Genomic DNA, 21,976 nt, shown 5'->3' with positions numbered 1-21,976 from the left:
GAATCCCTGAAAGCAAGATGTTCAGAGAGGAGACGGAAACAATATTTGGAGAAGTAATGTCTGAAAAATTTCCAAACTCAACACAAATGATAAATCCACAGCTCCAAGATCCCAATCAATACCAAGCACAAGAAACATGAAGAAAGTTACATCGAAGCACAACATAATCAAATTGCTCAAAACCAGTGATAAGGAGAAAAACTTAAAAACAGCTGCAAGACTTAGAGAATGAACTTAGGGTTGCCGGGAGGAAGGACTGGGAGGAAGAACAGAGAGTTTGGGATGAACAGATACACACTGCTATATTTAAAATGGATAACCAACAAGGACACTTAAGAGGCCCAGACCACAGAACTGCTGAACAGGTACCAACTAAAAGAGTCGGGGGTGAGAGGCACAGTCAGCATTTGTTGCTGAAACCTTAGTCGTCACTGGTAGGTGTCCTTTCAACACATCAACCTGCGTGATGAATATTACCGTTTAAGTGGATTCATATTCTTTAAGTGAAAGTGGCTCAGTCGTGTTTGACTCTTTGCGACCCCATGGACTCTAAAGTGCATGGAATTCTCCAGGCCAGAATACTGGAGTGGGTAGCTGTTCCCTTCTCCAGGGGATCTTCCCAACCCAGGGATCAAACCCAGGTCTACCTGAATTGCAGGCAGATTCTTTACCAGCTGAGCCACCAGGGAAGCCCAAGAAGACTGGTGTGGGTAGCCAATCCCTTCTCCAGGGGATCTTCCTGACCCAGGGATCGAACCAGGGTCGATTCTTTACATAAATAAATATATTTTTAAAGAAGAAAAAGATCAGCCTCCCTCACTCAACTACCGCACTGATTAAAAGCTTCAAAATATTTTCAGGAAACAATTCTGCTAGTGCAAGTCAAGTCTAACATGTCAGACACCAAACGCATTCCAGATACGTTCCCAAGCCTGATCAGAAATGTCCTTGGTCGGAGGTCAGCCAGGCCCAAGGAACCAGGCTCCTGTGACACGGTGAGTGTCCCGATGTTGATAGGGAGACAGGCTTTGAAACTGACAATTATTCCACAAGTTTCTCTGAAATTCAGATGCTGGGTAGGGCCAACCAGGGAACAAATGCAGAAACCAAAACCAAGAAAAGTAAAAATGATGACCGTGAAGCAGTCACAAACGAGGGGACTCGTACCCATCTATCTGAACTCTGCCTGTGAGGAGTCCAGATGGGATGTCCCTTCCATCTCCGAGTGGGAGGCGTGGAGACGGGGAACACAGAGGCCGGCCCTATGCGACCAGCAGACTAGTCAGACTGAGCTCAAGGCTCAGATGGAGCCAGACAAAGTCGGCTGGGGTCCCAATTATGTGATATGCCAGCCCTGCAATCTCATGATCCACTTCAGTCTGTACAATGGGTACAACTAATGTGATGTTTAAACAGAAACACGGAAGTTAAGCATCCAGGGCAGTGCCTGGACACAGTAAGTTATCGGCACATGTTTAAAAGGAAAATATATTAGGAAACGTTTTACTGAGGAAACTCCTAATCTAACCCTATTGGAGACAGACCACAGTCCTCATGACGGGCCTCCAGTGCCCCGGCCCTTCGGTATCGGGTCCTCTATGGGCCGGGTGGTGGGGACACAGTGACTTAGAAACACAGCCCCCACCCTTGTGAAGCTCCCAGTGGAAGGCAGAAGACAGATGTTCATGAGGTAATTTCACACACACATAGCCAGGACCTGTGATAAAGTGCAGAGGGGAAAAAACGCAGAATGTGGTCAAGCCTGACCTCGTGGGGCTCGCAGTGGTCAGGGAAGGCTTCCTGGAGGAGGTGAGGTTTTGAGTCTCAATCTGAAGGGCATCAGGTGTCAACCAGGCTAGGGGGTATAGGAGGGAGAAGGGTGACAGCCTTTCCCGAAGGAGACACCACATGTGTGTCAACCACAGGTCAATAAACCTGAAGCGAATGTTCTTGGAAGTGTCTCCCGAATGGGCCTTCAAATAATGAGGAATCATGAGGAGCTTGTGGCCAAGGGGACAAGGGCTGAGCTGGTGCTGCCCCAGGCGCCAGGAAGGCAGTCTCAGGTGAACACGAGGGTTTTCTAACAATTAGCGTGGACTGCCTCAGAGGTACCAGACCCTGGTCACTTAATCATATTCCAGCAGAGACCAGAGGGGCCTCCATCAGAGAAGCTACTGCAGGACACAGGCCCTAGGGAGCTTGAGCAGGTGGCTGATGACCGCGAGGGCTGGGAATTCCGCTTACTGCTCAGAGCGGCGCCTCCTGCGGGATATACGAGGTACCTGAAATAAACTGCATTTCGTCTCAGTGAATGTTCTAAATTTCATACTCCTCTGGGCTTTTCTCCACCCAAACTCTTGTTCGCCAACGTGTGTTACACATACAGTTGATGCACGATTTGATTTTAGGTAGAACAGGATGTACATTTTTAATACAATCGTTCGTATTTATTTTTAGAGTAATCTATGTGTGGTGAGTGATTCTGGTTTCCCATTTAGAGTAGGGATCGAAAGTTTCTTTTAGAATACACTTAAGTTTATAGAATGAATCAATTTAGAGAAACATTAAGTTAATAATAGTGCCAGGGGGCAAGTATTCAGATATGGTAAAGCTGGAATTTTTTTTTTTTCCCTAGAAAGTGATGCTGGGGTAAACACTGTCAAATCCAGATGGGTTCATTTTCGTGTCTACAAGCTCCCATGCAGCTGTGTGGAAATCATCCATCACCCAAGAAGAAACAGCAAGTGACAACCCGTGTTCCTTGAAGTGGGACCCAGCCCAGAGACGCTACACACACACCTGAGTCTAAGGTTACCTGCAAAGCCAGGGTCACCTGGGCAACCACACAGCTCACCTGGCAAGAGAGGGCTAGGGCAGGTGGGCACCCGGCCTAGGCAGCAGGCCGGCCATAAGCTCCGGTGGGAGGTTCTATTTTGACTTCTCAGGGAGTTGTCCTGACACTGCCAGGTCAGCCTCTAAACATCCACTGCGGTTCCAGCTTAGGACCCTGTCCACTGCTGCCAGGGGTCCCGGGCGCCACCTTGCTAGAAGGCTCCTTGGAAATGAAATGGTCTTCCAATTATTAAATGTCATGCCTGGCATCTTTCATGCTCTGGGGAAAATACAATTTTGTGCGCGCGCGCGCACACACACACACACACACACACACACACACACACGTGTGCATGCGGCAGAAATTCCTCCCCGCTCAGAACAGAGGCTCTGGGCCTTTCTGGGTGAGAACGTTTGTGGTGGGACCCATGGAGGCAGAACCGGGGAAACCTGGGCCATTGGAGGAAGCACTCCGAGGAGCAGCAGCCATGGTTCTGCCTGATAACCCAACGGCTAAGCCCTGGCAGAGCCTGGAGCCGTGGGTGGGCGGAGGGGAGAGGCAGGGTGCGGGACCCCCTGGGTACGCGGCTGCCGGCGCAGCGAGGCCTGTCTGGGCCAGCTTGTGGGCTCCGCATACCAAAACGCGCTCCGGCCCCTGGGGAATCTCACAGATTTACTATCGGTGAAGGGCAATAACCACGCAAGGAGGAGCAATTATTGCCAAATCATTTAGGATTTAAAAAATCATTGGCAAGAAGATAGAGGTCAAGAGGTGCGCTGTCGGGGGAAATAAAAAAACCCTACCTGTCAGGCCAGGATTGCAGTTCCTTTCTGACTGCAATATGGTGCGGGGAAGACAGAGACACGGTCGGCTCCCACGGAACAGAGATCCGGGAGCCGGAGGCAGCACCAGAGCCCTTGAGGCAGGTTTCTGGGTCTGGGTTCAAGATGCAGATTCATTTGTCCTTCTTAAACATCTATCTGCCCACCATGGACTCCTCTTCCCGCCACCATTCCAACAGGTGGCAATGTCTGGAACACAACTTCCAATGAACGCCAAAGAGTTTTCCCAAGAAAGTTCGCTTCTCATGAAATGTCTAGTGATTTCCAGGCTCTACCAGGAGGAACACTGCTCCCCGCCATGGGGTACCAAACAGCAGGGCTGGTGGTGAAGAAGCAGTGGACTCAGCCTGCACCTCAGCCCCGTGGGACCCGGACCCCTACTCAGAGCGGCCTTGAGAAAACACCTCGCTATGGGGGCAGCCCCAGACCCTCAGCCTGCAGGCTCACCTCTGGGGGCCGGTCATCACTGAGGCATCTCCCCCACCATCTGACACATTCGTGAGGGATATATTGACACAGCAAAACTCCAAGACGCTATTTCATATAAAGTAAGAAACAACGATATTGGTGAGGATGTTGGGAAATGAGCACTTGCAAGTATAGCTGGTGAGGAAGCTGAGTCGCTATGGGGTTTCTGAAATAGAAATGAACAGTGTGCATCATGGCAAGGCAACCACACAGCCAGGATTTCTTGGAAAACAATTTAAAATGTACCAAAGGAATACGAGGGTGTTCACGAGGCTTATGTACAAGAGGGAAACTGGAAACAACCTAAATGTCCAACCACAGGGGACTGCGAAAGCATGGTACGGTAGCAAGGGGATGGGGGGACAGACCCGTGCTTAAGAACATTACGGTAGTCCCTGTGACAGAATGCTCTGGAGCCACAAAGATTACCTTGTGGAAGCGCCTGCATCTGCATAAAGGAAACTGTTACCGATGTTACGGGGCAGGGACAGGGACAGGAATCAGGTTTCAAACAGCAGATGGAGAATTATCCAACTTTGTGTTAAAAATGTGTGTATGCATGCACGCTAAGTTGTTTCAGTCATGTCTGACTCTTTGCGACCCCATGGACTGCAGCCTGCCAGGCTCCTCTGTCCATGGGATTCTGCAGGCAAGAAAACTGCAGTGGGTTGCCATGCCCTTCTCCAGGGGATCGTCCCAACCCAGGAACAAACCCATGTCCCTTATGTCTTCTGTAATGATAAGCAGGTTCTCTACCACTAGCGTCAGCTGGGACGCCAGAAGCCCCCAAAAGTGTGTGCACAGATCCCTCCCCCAAGAAAAATTGGAAATATTAAGCATGATTTGTGTTATTCCAGGTTAGGGGATGAACATTTTTTTTTCCCTTGTACTTTCTGAACTTTATCCACCTCCTTTAACAAATATGAGTTACCTCATAATCAGACTTTTTATTTTAAATTGTGTTTTGAGGAGAAGGAAAGCAAAATCTACTTTAAAAGGCGTTAGGGGAGGAAACGTCTTAGGGAAAAGCTGAGACGAGAGGTTTTAAAGGTCCCTTACATCTGAGAAAAAGCACAAAGGCAATCCCAGGGCTGGCATTTCCTGGAACCCCCCACCCAGGGCTGGAGGCAGAGCCAAGTTCAAAGCTGGGCTGCAGCAGCTCGGGCCCTGTCTCTCCCGGTGCTCCCACCGCCCCAGCAAATGGTCCCCAAGCTGACACCCAAAGACCACGTGCCCAGCTGGTGGGGAGGATGGGCTGGAGGAGGGCTCGGCCGACAAAGGGGAGAAGACAGGCCTTCCATGCGGATGTTCACGCCACACCCACGGGCCTCCCCGCCCCGGGCACAGACTGTCCCCGTGGCCCACACCTTGAATGAACGCCCTGAGAACCAGGGAACAAAATGATGCAAAGAAGTCCATGTCTTACGCCTGGCTCTCTTTGGATAAGCCCACAAACCTTGTCCCCCTTTTTTATTTTTTATTTTTGGACGCGCTGAGTCTTGGTTGCAGTATGTCGGATCTATCTAGTTCCCTGACCAGGGATCGAACCGGGGCCCCTGCCTTGGGAGGACAGAGTCTTAAACACCGGACCACCGGGGAAGTCCCCTCGCCCCACTGTCGACAGGCTGTCCTCAGAGCACTCACCCTTGCCACCTGCAACCTTGTCTAACTTTATATTTTCTACATTCTGCCAACAAGACATATTTTAACATTTTTTTCAAAATGGAATATATGGCACTCCTAAATACACCTTTTCAAAGCTAAGCGTTCTGACATGTTGCTGCTACCCGAGAACTGGGGAGCAGCAGAGACCTGGAGGGACTGGGGGCCTCGCTCCGTCTGCAGAGGAATCCTGGCTTCAACAGCAGGCTTTGATGCGACCAGCCCCCAGTGCCCCAGTTCTCAACTGGGGGCAATTGTGCTCCCCTGGGACATCTGGCAACGTCTGGGAACACCTGTGGTTTCACAATTGGGGGACGATGGGGGTTGAAAAAAGAAAGTGATAATGAAGTTGCTCAGTTGTGTCCGACTTTTTACGACCCCGTGGACAATAGCCCACCAGGCTCCTCTGTCCATGGGATTTTCCAGGCAAGAAAACTGGAGTGGGTTACCGTTTCCTTCTCCAGGGGATCTTCCCGACCCAGGGATCGAACTCAGGTCTCCTCCATTGTAGGCAGACGCTTTACCGTCTGAGCCACCAGGGAAGTTGGGGAACGATGGGGGTTACCCTCATCACAAATAAGGGTCTGGCCCCAAAATGTCAACAGTGCCAAGGCTGAGAAACCCTGCCTTAACCTTAAGATGGGAACGCAAGCACACGACGGGGGGACTGGAGTAAGGATTTCACTAAGTACGTGGGAATGTGACAGGTCCCAGGGGTGCCCAGCACACGTGGGGCTCAAGCCTCAGATTCCGCATCTGTGAAATGGGTGTCCTCAGCTTCCAGGCTGCCGAGCACTGGGTTCTGGTGCTAAGCACTGTGGTCTGAACGGTCCCCATTTCCATTAAACATGCACAGTTTGCAGGTGATGGAGTTTCTGAGGATCATGGAAAACTGCCAAAACCATTGCATCATCTGAGCTCTGGTATGCAGCAATAAAACCACCCACTGATTCAGAAGCCTTCAACTATGAGAATCAGGTATTTCTAGAAGTAACCTTTAAGGTATGTTATTCTTTGCCTTATTAGCGAATCCCAGAAAGGCCTTGGTTACCTCGAAGAGGCTGGCCTTTCCAATCTATTAGAGTAATCCCGGCAATCTGTTATTTCTAGGCTATCGAGGAAAGGTTAAAATGAAAATTGGATTTGGGGAGTTATAGCCATTCCGAGTGCAGGTGGAAAACTCCTCGGCAGCGAGAGGCGGGTCTGGGCCTGGGAAGAAGCAGTTATCAAGGGAAATGACTGGTGATCACTTTATTGACTAAAGCAGCTTGAAAAATGTAAGGTTTGCCATAGCCTGGCACTTGAGCGGCAAGATAGCCCCTCGCAGGCATTTCTCATTAAAAATAGAGAAGCAGGAGCAGGCAATTATTACCCTGTGCAAAAGACACAGTTCGTTCAAAATGGCCTTGTTTGGTCATACCGCTTTAAAATGTCTACAAATCCTGAGGCTTGAATATCATTAATGGACAGTTCAGAAAAAGGATCAGCTGTCTGTCAAGAGGGGGAGACAGAGAGGATGATAACACGGGAGCGAAGTAAGATTCAGCTTTGTCCCCTGTGCCCGGAGCCCCCAGAGAAAACAACTCCTTAGCGACCCAGGGCCACAGAGGCTCACAGAGCTTGGACAGCACAGGGACCCCGGCCACAGCAGCCATGCCAGGAATTCAAAACCCCTAACCCGCCTCCCCGGACCCCACGGCCCTGGCATCCGCCAAACGAGAAGTCTGATCAACCTGCACCCCCAAAGGGCCTCGGTGCCTCGTCGGGGGGTGTGGGGAGGGCAGTTTCTCATTCAGAATGTGAAAGACGCTGACGGTGAAAGTAACTGGAAAACATTAAACAAACAAAAGGTGGGAGGGAAGGGGATTAACCAAGGTCAGCTCTGCAAAGACAACCAAGACGTTATCACGTCTTAACACTGGGTTCTTCTGGTCTTCACTTCTGGGCAGTGACGGTCTGCGGTTTTGCTGGCTGGGGGTGGTGGGAGGTGGGGGAGACTGCTGGAGATGGCTGTGACCATAGTACTGACAGAGTGATTCTAAATACTGATTGTTTTAACTCAGATTACAACAGCAGCCTTTCTCCCACTCTGTAAAAAAAATGATCTTAAGAAATGTATTATTTCAAATTCCCTATGAGCAGGATACAAATATTATGTAGTTGCTTATATTTAAGAAATGGAAAGCCAAGCTATAATATTTATAAAAAAGGACTAGGTGACGAGAGATGGGTGGGAAGAGAGGGAAAGGCCAGAAGCTAGAGGTCCTCGAAAGTATCTTGTTTCGTGGATTTGATTTCAGAACCATGTGAATTTTTATGTAACTGTAAAACAAATTTAAACATTGGAAAACAAATCCCTTAAAAATTGGAAATACAGTGAGCTTGAAGGTCCTGTTGGTGACACACACACACACACCCAGTGAAATAATGGTGGCTTTAAAAAAACAGTTTTAGGGGACTTCCCGGGTGGTTCAGTGGTTTAAGAATCTGCTTTCCAAAGCAGAGGATGTAAGCTGGATCTCTGGTCAGGGAATTAAGGTCCCATATGCCTCTCTCGGGCAAGGAACTAAGCCCATAAGCCGCAACTACTGAAGCCGGTGAGTGGAGATCCCATGCTCTGCAACAAGAGAAGCCGCTGCGATGAGAAGCCAGCGCACCGCACGTAGAGGCAGAGGCAGCTAGTACAGGCTCCTGCCCGTCAAAGATGGGATTCTTTGAACACGAGTAACTGCAACAGAGTAGAATACATCGACTATGCTTTTATCTATCTATTTATAGTGATACAAAGTCTTAAATCCCCAAGGTACTGGGAGAGTGCTAGAGAGCCAACTCACTTTGAAAGCTCATAAATAATAGGAAAGAAACAGGCATTTGTCTGGAATTTCGTACATGAACTGTACTTCAGGGGATCAGATGACAGGTGGGGAGTTCTCCTATATAGACGTCATCCAAAGAAAAAGAGAAGCAGGAATGACACAGGATTCAAGCATCACCATTTCGCAGAACTCAGGGGATACCTGGGGTCACGCGCCGATCACTCACAGCTGCTAACACCACAGGAGACACTGGACGCTGGAGGAGGACGCACCATCACCCGTAGAGCAGTCGTCGGAAAACTGAAACAGACTCTCAGGAAGCTTCCAGGTCTAACTATCAACACACAGGAAACCAGGCCAGCATGGGACAGGACAGCGCTGAGGCGCAATCCACAAAATCTGGACCGTGCGGAACTCTACAGGACAAATGGCCCAGATGCTTCTTCACAACGTTGCAAAGAATCCAAGAGGGAGACGGGGAAGGCGTGGGAACGGACAGATGAGCAAACACTTGAGAATCACACCAACCAATCACAGTGCAAGGACCTCATTTGGGTCCTGATTCAAACAAATTGCAAGCGACGCAACAATTATATGACAATCAGGGAAATGTGAATAATGGCTGGACATTTAAAGATAATAAGGAATTATTTGTATTATTAATACTTAGATGTTATAATGACACTATGCGTGTTTTTAAAAGATTTCCTATCCTAGAGACACTTGGAGATACTTGCAGATGAAGTGATGATTTGCATCTGAGGGATGATTAAAAATAAATAGGGGAGAGGAGAGATAAGGGTATAGATTAAACGAGCAGCTGAGTGAAAGAAAGTAAAAGTGTTAGTCACTCAGTCGTGTCTGACTCTTTGTGACCTCATGGACTGTAGCCTGCTAGGCTCCTGTGTCCATGGAATTTTCCAGGCAAGAATACTGGAGTGGATAGCCATTCCCTTCTCCAGGGAATCTTCCTGACCCAGGGATCAAACTCTGGTCTCCTGCATCGCAGGCAGATTCTTTACTATCTAAGCCACCACGGAAGTCCTAAACAAGCGGTTACTCATCTCCAAAGGGATCCCAATGGTCAAATATGGGACAATCTGGGCAAGAAAATGACAGGAGGAATGGATTGTGACTCATGGAATAAAACAGAGATCCTTGAGTCCATGTTGCAATAAATTAAAAGGCAAATGGGAGGAAAAGGAAAGTTCTTCCTTACAGTAAATTCTAATGAATACAGAGGAGCCACAGAGATGGAAAATCACCATTTGGCGAACACCATGGTAACAACTGTTACAAGTACAAGTTGTCCATGGATACTGAAATTAGGAGAGGAAAGGAATGACTTGTAAGAGGATATTCACATGGGATTAAAATACTCCCCCGCCCCAAGACACTTACTAGTCACAAAGGGACACCGTAACTTTTAAGTGGAGAGCGGGGCACCTCCGATGGGGGTCTGAGTGACAGCTACCAACAAAGGGCAGAGTGCCCGCCTGTGCCTCCTGAACGGAGGCAACCCAGGGGCTAGCACTGCGTCTGTGAAACACACGACCAGGATTAAATACGCCAGATGTGCAAAACCTACATTTAAATCACGAGGAAACAGCAGGGACATTCTATGAAAAAACTGACCAGTACTCTTCCAAAGGGCTTTCCAGGTGGCACTGGTGGTAAAGAACCCACCTGCCAATGCAGGAGACATAGAGAAGTGGGTTTGATCCCTGGGTCGGGAAGATCTCCTGAAAGAGGGCTTGGCAACCCACTCCAGTGTTCTTGCCTGGAGAATCTCACGGACAGGGGAGCCTGGCGGGCTACAGTCCAGGGGTCTGCAAAGAGTCAGACTCGACTGAAGTGACTCAGCATGCATGCACTCTTCCAAAACTGCCAGGGTGCTGAAGGACAAAGACAGACAGGAACAGCTCACAGTAAAGGGTGTGGGGTGGGGGTGGGGGTAAGACACCAACACAGCACGTCCAGAAAGAGGGTCCCTGGGCTAGTCAACACTGGCGTCAAGGCGGATTTCCCTCTTCTATAATCATCCGGTTCTTGCTACGTAAGATGTTGGCCTTTGGGGAAGCTCTAAGGACACATGGGAATTCTCCACACTATTTTTGCAACCTCTCTGTAAGTGGGAAATTGCTTCAGAATGAACAGTTAAACACAGTTTTTAAAAAGTGCTTATTAGCTGATAATTACTGATGGATACCTGGGGTTTCATTATGTTCCTCTCTGTCAACAGATATTTGAAACGTTCCGTGATAGAAAGTCAAAAAGAGACTGGTTTAAAAGACAAAACAACCTTATTTGGATTTAATTCAAAGAAATCTACATCAAAGATACTCATCTGAAAAGACCCTGATGCTGGGAAAGATTGAGGGCAGGAGGAGAAGGGGACAACAGAGGATGAGATGATTGAATGGCATCACCAACTCAATGGACATGAGTTTTCATAAACTCCAGGAGTTGGGGATGGACAGGGAGGCCTGGCGTGCTGCAGTTCATGGGGTTGCAAAGAGTCAGACATGACAGAGTGACTGAACTGACAGACTGACTGACTGAGACAGCCAGGGAAATTTAAATATGAGCTGGTATTAGATAATACTAAGGAATTACTACTGATTTTGTTAGGGAGGGGTTTTTTTCTTTTAGGTAAGGTTTTTTTTTTTTTTTTACAACATGAAAAAAATAACATAAAAGTTACCAACGTAGCCATGTTAAAGTGCACAAATCAGTGGCATTAAGTACATTCACTATGTTGTGAAACCCCACCACCTCTGAGTTCCAGACATTTTTATCACCCCAAAAGGAGACCTCATACCCACTGGCAGTTGCTCCCCATTCCTCCATACTCCCAGCCCTGGCAACCGCTATCTATGAATATTTCACGTCTCCATGGATTTGCCTGTTCTGGACACTGGGCTTCCCTGGTGGTTCAGCAGTAAAGCATCTGCCTGCCAGTGCAGAAGACCTGGGTTCGATCCCTGGGTCAGGAAGATTCCCCTGAAGAAGGAAATGGCAACCCAACTCCAGTATTCTTGCCTGAGAAATCCCTCTCGGAGAGGAGCCTAGCTTTCTGCAGTCCTTGGGGTCACAAAGAGTCGGATACAACTTAGCAACTGAACAATAATAATTCTGGACACTGCATAGTATACAAATGTTAAATATATACAATGTGGCCTTTTGTGACTGGCTTCTTTCACTTACCATCATGTTTTCAAAGTTCATCCACACTGCAGTATTTTTCAGTATTTAATTCTTTTTACCACTGACATATTCTAATGGGACAACAGACCACATTTCCTTCACCCGTTCACTTGATGAACACTTGCATTATTTCCACCTTTTGACTACTGCAAACAGTGCTGCTCTGAACATTTACGTATAAGTTTTTGTTTGAACACTAGTTTTTAATTGTTTTGGATATATACCTAGGAGTGGAATTGCTAGGGTCATACAATAATTCCACATTCAACTTATCATGGAACTGTTTTCCATAGCAGCTGTTTTTCATAGTGGGTGCTCCATTGTACATCCAGGATTCCTATATTAGGGTTCCAATTTCTCCATGTCCTCCCAACGCTTGTTATTTTTCTTTTAAAACTATTATGGTAGTCCAAGCGGGTGTGAGGTGGGATCTCACGGTGGTTTTGATTTGCATTTCCTGAATAAGTAATAATGCTGAACACCTTTTTGTGTTTTTACATTACTGTTAAATGTCTTAATGCATTGTAATCAGGTCAAAAACAACCACCTCTTTTTGAAAGGCATACTATGATCTGAAAGCATATAACATTAAGTGTGGGATTTGCTTTATAATACAACAGCAAAAAAAAAAAAAAGTAAATTTCTAAAAAGGACAAAAAGGGATAGAAGAAGGGAATGTGATATCATCTTTTAAATGTTGCATCTGTGTGATAGACAGATGAGGAGAATCACAGAGTTGTTCTGCTTTTGTGCATGTTTGAAATTTGCCACAATAAAACAAATTTTAACATTTGTCAGTATGAACTGAAGTCGTGAAAACCAGGTTATTCATTCCTGTCACCTTCACCAAATAAATTCCTGCTCTACCAACCTCACAGGGTACTTCCTGTGAGGGACCTCCGAGACCTGCATTTTCCGATCTTCAGGCGAGGTTTGGGTGCAGGGGGTCCAGACTTCCACGGCTATGTGCTCTTTTCCTAAGTATCGTGAGAGACCAGCGCTCTAGACTTGAACAGGTGTGGGAAATTCCGGTCCAACAGGGCGGGAGCAGCAAGGGGACCCAGGGGGCACCAGCCTTGCCATAAGATGCTGACACAGTCCCCTGGTGCCCTGTCCAAAACGGACAGCAGGACAGCCTGGCCGTATGCAGACGCATACCCACTGTTCCTTCAACAACGCTGTCAGGACCCCACCGGCCGGAGGGGACCAGCTCACTCCACCTGGGAAGTGGGGTGGGAAGACACTAAAATCATAACTGCTCTTTTTTCCTTCAGAGATGTATGTTTGGAAGGCAACATGTGTCAAAAGCAGTTATAATGTGGGACTTCCCTGGTGGTCCAATGGTTAAGACTCTGCACTCCCAACGCAGGAAGCATGGGTTCGATCCCTGGTCAGGGAACTAAGATCCTGCAGGCTGCCTGGTGTGGTCAGAAAAACAAGCTGTAATGTAAAGGTGGCCAGGTGCATGATTTTATACCTGCATATTCTTTTCACGTTGTCTTTCCAATGAAATAATTTCAGTACACTGACCGGACTTGTTAATTCCAATCCTTCCAAAGAGGCAGCAAAAATCTTAGGAAAAGTCACAGGCGTTTCTCTTTCTCACTCTTGTTATTTAGTCTCGAAGTCCTGTCTGACTCTTTGTGACCCCGTGGACTGTAGCCCACCAGGCTTCTCTGTCCCTGGGACTTCCCAGGCAAGAATACTGGAGTGGGTTGCCATTTCCTTCTCCAGGTGATCCTCCCAACTCAAGGACCAAATCCTTACACAGACACTGATTCGATAGGTTGAGAACGTTCAGTGGGCCTCCTTTGCTGTCTTTCCTCGACATCCCAGTCAGATCAGCTCTCATGCCTGGGGATGGAGGAGGAAGGGGTATACCAGCTTGGCCGCCTGGCAACCTCCCCGGGGGTGCCTGAGCCCCCAGACTCACCTCAGGCACCCAGGCTGCCCCTGGGGAGAACGCTGGCCTCCCCTGACAGCTGCCTCCGTGTACACACTTTGGGGGGAGCCGGCTTACCTCGTGGGCTTCCACTCCCATCTCTTGCAGGGCGGACTTGAAAAACTCGGGGGAAGGCTTTCCCACCACCTCGGCTTTGATACCACAGGCATACTGGGGGAGAGAGAAGGACACAGCATGGGTTGGGGACCAAGGGACGCGGAGGGGGGAACCCTGGCCTGGTGAAATCCTGCCCCCAGGGAATCAAAAAGAAATGCCCCAGTGTGTACCCAGGGGCCTCCAAGGGGCAAGACACGCGGGCCCAGAGACACGCCTTGTGGGTGAGCATCACAACCAGGCTGCCCAGGGTGCTGGGGGCACCCGCCACCAGGCCTCTGCCACCTGCCCCAGGGTCAGACGACCTCCGACCTCCAGGACCTCCGACCTCCTGGGCGTTAGGGCATCAGGGACGTTTCTCTGCATTCCTGCTTCCCCTCCCTTCCCCTCTCCCCTCCCCCAGCTCTGTCTCAGGTCCTCCATGGCGGCAGTGACCCGGGGCTGGCCTGGGCGGGGAGCCCAGCTGAGCCCGGCCCTGGAAACTGGAGGAGGGGACTGGGAAGGAGTCCAGGCAGCACACAGGAGTCTGAGGAGCTGCAGGAAAGCGGGCTGAGGCATGAGGCAGGTGTGCAGGGAGGGATCCGGGAGCCAAGAACCCGGAGGAGAGGCGCAGAGCATGCCGCGAGGGCCAGCGGGGCAGAGGCCCGGGGTGCAGGGCCGGGGTCCCGGGAGTGGGGCAGGGAGGGAGCGACAGGGAGCAGGGGGATGACCAGCGCAGCTGAGGGGCCAAGCTCCAGAGGAGGCGAAGGGCCGGGCTTGAAGCTGCGAACACGATGTGCGACTTGGAAAACATAAAGGCACTTGGGATGCTGAGCACCCCGTCTTCTCCGGGAAGACCGGGACATCCCGGAAGGCCCTGAGACCGGAAGAGGGTCGGGCGGACCCGGGCAGGTACCTCAAGTGCCTTCATGTAGGGACCGACGTCCAGCATCAGGCCAGAGGTCTCCTTGTAGTAGCGTCTGGAAAAGAGCCAAGGGGGACAGGGTGAGCTGAGCCCAGGAACCTGGGAAGCGCCGAGGAGAAACCACTCTGTCCTGGTTCTAGGCTGGTCCAAGAGGGCTGAGTCACGGGCCGGGGGTGAGGGCAGACGCCACACTGAGACTGACCAACGGGGGTTAGCACAAGAGCCCAGCAGTGGCCAGCATGCCGGGGCGGGGGGGGTGGGGCTGGAGGAGGGGAGAGATGGGGGTCCAGCAGCTCTCAGAAAGGCCCCCTGCTGCCAGCCGCGTGGGGACCCCACCACAGTGATGAATGGAGGACCCTGGGGGCAGCTGGGTCCAATTGCTAACACAGAGAAACACAAGTGACCTGTGTTCTGGGAAAGGGCAGCCGGTCCACAGAGCATGTGGTGAACCCCTAATTGCTAATAATTAACCCCTAATTGCTGCCTGGAGAAGAAAACTCCATTAGTTCCAGAGCATCTCCTAGCAGCTGGAGGGTCAGGAGAGGTGCCAGGCCTCACGGGCGCCAGATGCTTCTATGAGACGACAACTGTTTCTTCCCTGTCTCGCTGGAGGCCGAGACAGCTTGGCTCCTGGCATCGCCTCCCAAGCCGGTCTCACCTCTTCCCTCCTGTGAGTGCTGTGCCCAGGCCGCACGCAGACCCCTTGGGGCACACGGTGACCAGGCCCAGCTCTCTCGGAGCACAACTATTTGACTATCAAGTGGGGAGAAGGTAGTTTGTTTGCTCTGCGCTGCTCTGAAGGGAGGGTTAAACGGGACCCCAGGACTGTTAAACGTTTTGAGACCCATCACACCAGTTACCCTTCCCCGTTCCCATGACTGTCGAATCTGGGAGACACGACACAACATGGACGTGACCTAAATGCCCTCAGACAGATGAATGGAGAAGACGTGACACACACACGCAATGGGACGTTACTTAGCCATAAAGACAGAGAGAAAGAACGCCATTTGCAGCAATATGCATGGGCCTAGAGATTATCACACCAAGCAAAGGAATCAGAGAGACAAACACCGTATGATATCACTTATGTGTGCAATCTAAAAGAATGACAAAGATAAACAGCATGTATGTGGAAAAGCAAAGAAAAGACTAGTGAAGCCTGTTGACTTCAGGGTTCAAATCCTCTTCTGACTTGCTTTCAACTGTGGGACTCTGGGTTGCGTACGCCCTCTGGGCCTCAGTTTCCTACTCTGTAAAATGGGCCCAAAGAAGCCCCAGTGCCTACCCTTGTGGGCTGCTGTGAGGCTTGAGCAACACAATGCAGGAGAAGTTCCTAACATGATGCCTGGGGTGAAGAAAGCACTCCAAAAGTGTAGCTACCCAGACTGAGATGGGCAATAAGATATGAGCCGGGGAAGAATGAACGCAGGTCTTTCCAGTTTGTGGGGGCCAGACCCTGTCCTGTGTCTACTGGAAATGGTACAACCGAGCTTCTGGAAGTTGCCTCTAGCAGCTTCCTTCCTCTAGCTCTGCAGCACCCAGGGACTCTGCCTGCTTCTCTGGGCCCCACCCGAGGCCTCCAAGGCTGCAGGAGCCTGGCCTCCCACAGCGATCACCCTGACCCTCAGGTGGAAGAGGCGCTCAGCCGCTCTGCATCCTCACTGCCTGCCCCGGAACCTTCCGTCCGGACGCAGGCTGGGCTGCAGCCAAACTCTTGGCCTTGGCAAGGGCTGGTCCCCTGCCACAGGCCAGGCAGATCAGAGCCTGACTGCTGAAGCCATGGGGGCCTCTCCCATCACGAACGGACCCCTCTCCAAGTCAACTCGGGCCTCAAGGTCAGGGTCCAAGACTCTGCACACTAGGGGTCGTGCCGTGTGGACGTGACCCGGCTGGGAAGCCGCACATATGCAGGAAGGTGCCTAGGAGCCAGGGGAGAGCCACCGCTGCTCATGGAGCTGGGACCCGCCAACGCTCCCCTTCTTAAGGAAAGTGAAAGTGTCAGTCGTTCAGTCGTGTCTGACACTTTGCGATCCCGTGGGCTGTATAGTCCGCCAGGCTCCTCTGTCCACAGAATTCTCCAGGCAAAAAATACTGGAGTGGGGAGCCATTCCCTTTTCTGGGGGATCTTGCCGACCCAGGGACCAAGCCCAGGTCTCCTGCATCTGCAGGTGGATTCTTTACTGAGTCACCAGGAGAGCCCCCCTTTTAAAAGGGTGACCCCAAAACCTAGGCTTAGAGGTTCCTAACTGTCTTTGTTTTAAGTCTGGACTCTAGACATCTATCCTGTGTTTATACAGCCTCAAAACAGTGTTTGCTTTTATTTTTCCCCAGTTCCACAAGAAACTACTTGGGTATGATTCCCTCAGTCAGGTCCAGGGTTAGAAGGAGTGGCCAAATAAAGCCAAACGTGGCCAAGAGGCAGAAGGGAACACCAGAAGCTAGGGCCTTGGCTCTTGGGGGGGCTGCTGGCATCCGCTAACTTGGTCCCCCAAGCATGTAGGACGAAGCTGTCCCGCACCTCTTTGCAGGGAACACTCTCAGACCCAGGCTGCTCCCCAGGGACTCCCCGTCTGGTGGGGAAGTGGACAGGTCCACAGACAAATATGAAAGAGCAGGACCTGGGTGATGGCAAGGGGAAACCTGTGCTCTGTGCGCTCTGCTTGGGGAGGGCCGGGCATGCTGGGGACAGGGCGGCAGGGAGGCGTCCCAGAGGAGGAAGCATCAAAGCTGAGGCCCGAAGGTCAAGGGGGACAAGTGGAGGGGTCTAGACCTGGGGGCTCTCAGACTTGGGACCCTCCTGAGGACCCCGAGTGCCAGATGCTGCTCCAGCCGCACGGGAGTCCGTCAGATGCTCAGAGGCACCCCTTTGTCCCCTACCCTCCAGGAAATGCCCAGCCAGGGTGAGACGGGAGGGAGCTGGGTCGCGGGGGGGGGGGGGGGGGCTCTCCGAGGGTGGGGCACATTGAAGAGAGCTGGGGCACCGAGGACAGAACTGAGGAAAGAATGCAGCCAGCCTAGGAGAGGACAACCCAGGCGCCAAGGAAAAAATTATAAAACAAGGCTGCTCTGTTGCAACACACACAGCTCTGTCTGGAGCTGAGGATTCTAGGAGCCTCTGGCCCAGGACAGGCTCAGCTCCGAGCCGGCTGCAGGAGGCGGGAGCTGGCGGCACCTCCCTGTGGAAGGGCCTCCCAAGGACACCCATGCCGCACCACTTCTGCCCGATGCATCCTCCCGCGAGTCTTCCTTCCAGAGTGACACCTTCTGACTGCACCTTCTTCAGTTTAAATTTAGTCCCGGTGGGAAAAAGAATCGGAACATGCGGCTGAAAAGATCCAATCAAAACCCTCTCTTCGCCACACTGATTTTTGGAACCTAAAGAAAAAAACTGACTTCCATAAATCAAAACGAGAAACCTTATTATTTCTTTTTAAACTAAATGTGGACTTGCTTTCACAGGGTTGAGAACTTATCTTTCTTATTCAGCCAGGAAAACAAAAAGGCATCTTGAAGGCCATCTGTTGGCCCAAAACATTTTTAGAGATACAGTAAACACTAGTACCCAAGTTAATTTTTCTTATCCCCCAAACACAAGAGATTTGATATATTTATTTTCTGTTACTGGCATAACAAAAGCCACAGCAGGTCTGGCTTGAACCCAAGTACTCAGGCCACAAAGAAGAATCCGTGGATTCCGGAAAGACAGGAAAAACCCGGAGAGCAGCAGTCAGGTAGATTTTATGCTTTATTCCTCTGTCTTCCCTTCCGATTATTCAGCACAGCCTCCCTTCAAAATGACCACTTGACCTTTCCCACAAGAGCCATTAACCTTCCATAGCCGGTCGCGTAAACAGCTTAATTTTCTGATGGAGGCATGACAGAAGAAATTACAAAGGCAATTCCCACTCTCGGTCAAAACAGATGCCAAATGTAAATCACTCCGTTTCCAGGACGAGGACATTCTGCCCCAGTGAATCCACCACCCTGCCTCCTTGGGGGCACCTCGCGGCCCCACTCGGGTGAAGGATGGCCCCTCACCACCGGTGACCCTCACCTGGATGTGACAGCAGCTCTTCCTGGGTCCTTGGGTTGTCCCAGGTGGCTATGACCTAAGCCCAGAAGCTGTTGGCTCCTTTCTCTGATTTCTGAGCACCCAACCCATAACCCAAGTCAGAACCTCCAGCAGCTAGAGAACCCCTCGCTAGCTGCTTACTTGGAAAACAAATCTTTGCCTACTATTGAATTTGTTATAGAAGTACAAAGCTAAAAGAAACTGATGTCATTTTTTTTTCTTTCTTTTTCAACCACATACCTATTTTGCCTACTATCCCTGATCTGGAAAAATATTTTATTAAAGATAATTTTGAAGAAAAAAGTTTTAACATAAATGAGTAATAACAAAGCTTCTTAATTGTGCTGTTCTTTAGAGAGGGGTTGGTAACTTTAGGGATGCCTACAGGACCAAGCCAGGGACGTAAAAGAGTCAAGCTGAAAAAAAAAAAAAGTCATGCTGGCCAGCTTCTGTGGTTTGCAGTGACCTAAACCACAGAAGGTAAAGATCAGCAAGGAACTCTGGCAGCTAATTTTATGTCAACTTGGCTGAGCCAAGCTGCCCAGAAATTTGGTCTAATGGTATTCTGGATGCTTCTGAGAAGATGTTTCTTGAATGACATTCACATTTAAATCAGTGGACTCTGAGTAAAGCAGATTGCCCTCCATAATGTGGTGGGCCTCGTCCAATCAGTTGAAGGCCCAACCAAAACAAAGTCTGACCTCTCCAAACAAGAAGGAATCTGCCAGCAGATAACCTTGGCACTCAGACGGCAACTCTTCTGTAAGCCTCCAGCCTGCTGGCCTATGTAGGAAGAACCTAGCCTCCACAATTTCTCTTTATATACCCATCTTCCTCAACCTATGACAGGGTTATGTTCTGATAAACGTGTTACAAGCTGAAAATATCATTAAGTCAAAAATGCATTTAAAAAGCCCAGCCTACCTTAAATATGCTCAGAACACTTATATTAGCCTATAGTTGGGCAGAATCATCTAACACAAAGTTTATTTTATAATAAAGCACTGAATATCTCATGTAATTTGTTGAACACTGTACTGAAAGTGAAACTCAGAATGGTGGTCTGGGTACAGAACGTTCGTACGTGTATTAGCTGTTGACCCTCACGATTATGTGGCTGCCTGGGAGCAGTCAGTGCCCAGCATCTGCCCAGCATCACCAGAGAGGACTGCATTGCCTGAGGGAAAGGATCAGAATTTGAAATTCAAAGTACGTTTTTTCTGAATGTGCATAGCTTTCACACCATAGCAAAATCGAAAAGTTATGATTTGAACCATTGCTAAGTCAAGAACTGTCTGTATGTACGTCACCACACCCTGTTGGTTCTGTTTCTCTGGAGACCACTGACTAACACAGGATACACTTTATTGCATGATAAACACACTGGAATATTTGCAGCAGGACAAAGGTCCACATAGTCAGAGCTATGTTCTTTCCAGTAGTCATATACGGATGTGAGTGTTGGACCATAAAGAAGGCTGAGCGCTGAAGAATTGATGCTTTTGAACTGTGGTGTTGGAGAAGACTCTTGAGAGTCCCTTGGACTGCAAGGAGATTCAGCCAGTCCATCCTAAAGGAAATCAGTCCTGAATATTCATTGGAAGGACTGATGCTGAAGCTCCAATACTTTGGCTACCTGATGGGAAGAACTGACTCACTGGAAAAAGACCCTGATGCTGGGAAAGATTGAGGGCAGGAGGAGAAGGGGATGACAGAAGATGAGATGGTTGGATGGCATCACCAACTCAATGGACATGAGTTTGAGCAAGATCTGAGGGATGGTGAAGGACAGGGAAGCCTGGCGTGCTGCAGTCCGTGGGGTCACAAAGAGTTGGACATGACTTAGCAACTGAACAACAATAAAAGAAACATATCCTCTCTTCTCTTTCTTTAAATCTCTTTCACTTGCCTATTTCAAAAAAAAAAAAGCACAGCCATGAAGAAATATTTCTCTACTATGAGAAAAGCAACCGCCAGTACAAGCCGACCCTGAAGCCTGGAGACGGGCAGGAGGACGTGGGGGGGTCTCGCTGCACCAGAGCCGAGGGACCAGTGGCTCCAGCCAAGCGGCAGCGCGTTCGGGAATGTGGGGAGAGCACCCTCAGATCTTCTGATTTTTCAAGAGAATCCAGAAATCCAGTTATTTTATGTAAAGTCTCCCAATTTTTAAAACGGCCTCAAAAAAGTTTAAGATCTTGCGTGGACCCAATACCTGCTCTCGAATGGAGCCTAAAGGTGGCAGAGCACAGGCTCTGGGGGGCTCTCCTGGCCACGCCCACAATGACTGATGGGGCGACCGTGGCTCCCCTCACCTCCCTAGCCTTGATATACCCATCTGTAAAACGGCAATGATGCTGCCTACAGCTCGCAGGGTTGTGGTCAGAATTAAACATGGTGAACTACAGAGTGCTTCGCAATGGCCAGCGGCCAGATAAAACGTCCCCCTCGTGTCTACTGGAATAGCCACCCCCGTCCAGCAGGCAGAGGTGGGAACTCCCCAGTCACCAGAAGCACCTAAGTGTGGGAAAGGCCTCCCCAGAGGTGGCCACAGCACTCCTGCCCTGCGCGCGAAGCTGGGGTCGGGTTCCACAGCACCCTTGTGACTCTAAAACCCTAGTGCTGATGCCACAGAGGACAGAATAAACCTGCACTGCTTTCTGGGAAGCAACTTGGCAACACACACCAAGAACCTCAAAAAGTACACATCACCCGAAATGCCAGAAAGAGGCTGATCACGGCCTTACTCAGGGAGAAAATCAGAAACAACCTACAGCAACTACAGGAGAGCCTGTAAGAAAAGTGAATAGGAATAAACTCGCCACAGAGACGTCTACTTATTATATGGAAGTGTTAGTCACTCATTTACATGGGCCCCTTTGCGATCCCGTGGACTGTAGCCCTCTAGGCTCCTCTGTCCATAGGATTCTCCAGGCAAGAATACTGGAGTGGGTAGCCATTCCCTTCTCCAGGGGATCTTCCCAACCCAGGGATCGAACTCGGGTCTCCCACATTGCAGGCAGACTGTCCACCCCCTGAGCCACCAGGGAAGCCCTATTGTATGGAAAGTGGTTCACAAAATATTCAGTGAACGACTAAAACCGGGTGACGGAACT

General features: G+C 49.9%; 1 protein-coding gene across 3 annotated transcripts in view; it reads right to left on the bottom strand.

The window, feature by feature from the left end:
- The window catches only part of LOC122708997 (phospholysine phosphohistidine inorganic pyrophosphate phosphatase), a 120,373-nt gene that overhangs the window by 79,209 nt on the left and 19,188 nt on the right, over window positions 1-21,976 (bottom strand). For all 3 annotated transcript variants that reach the window (XM_043925972.1, XM_043925971.1, XM_043925970.1), the window contains exons 4-5: window positions 14,780-14,843; window positions 13,849-13,941 (exon numbers count right to left, since the gene is read on the bottom strand). In XM_043925972.1, the coding sequence (XP_043781907.1) occupies window positions 13,849-13,941; window positions 14,780-14,843 (157 nt within the window). The remainder of the gene's footprint in view (window positions 1-13,848; window positions 13,942-14,779; window positions 14,844-21,976) is intronic.

This window comes from Cervus elaphus, chromosome 15 (genome assembly GCF_910594005.1).
Source record: "Cervus elaphus chromosome 15, mCerEla1.1, whole genome shotgun sequence".
NCBI classification, from domain to species: domain Eukaryota; kingdom Metazoa; phylum Chordata; class Mammalia; order Artiodactyla; family Cervidae; genus Cervus; species Cervus elaphus.
Note: the sequence above shows the minus strand (reverse complement) of the source record. Positions and strands in the feature narration are given on the sequence as shown.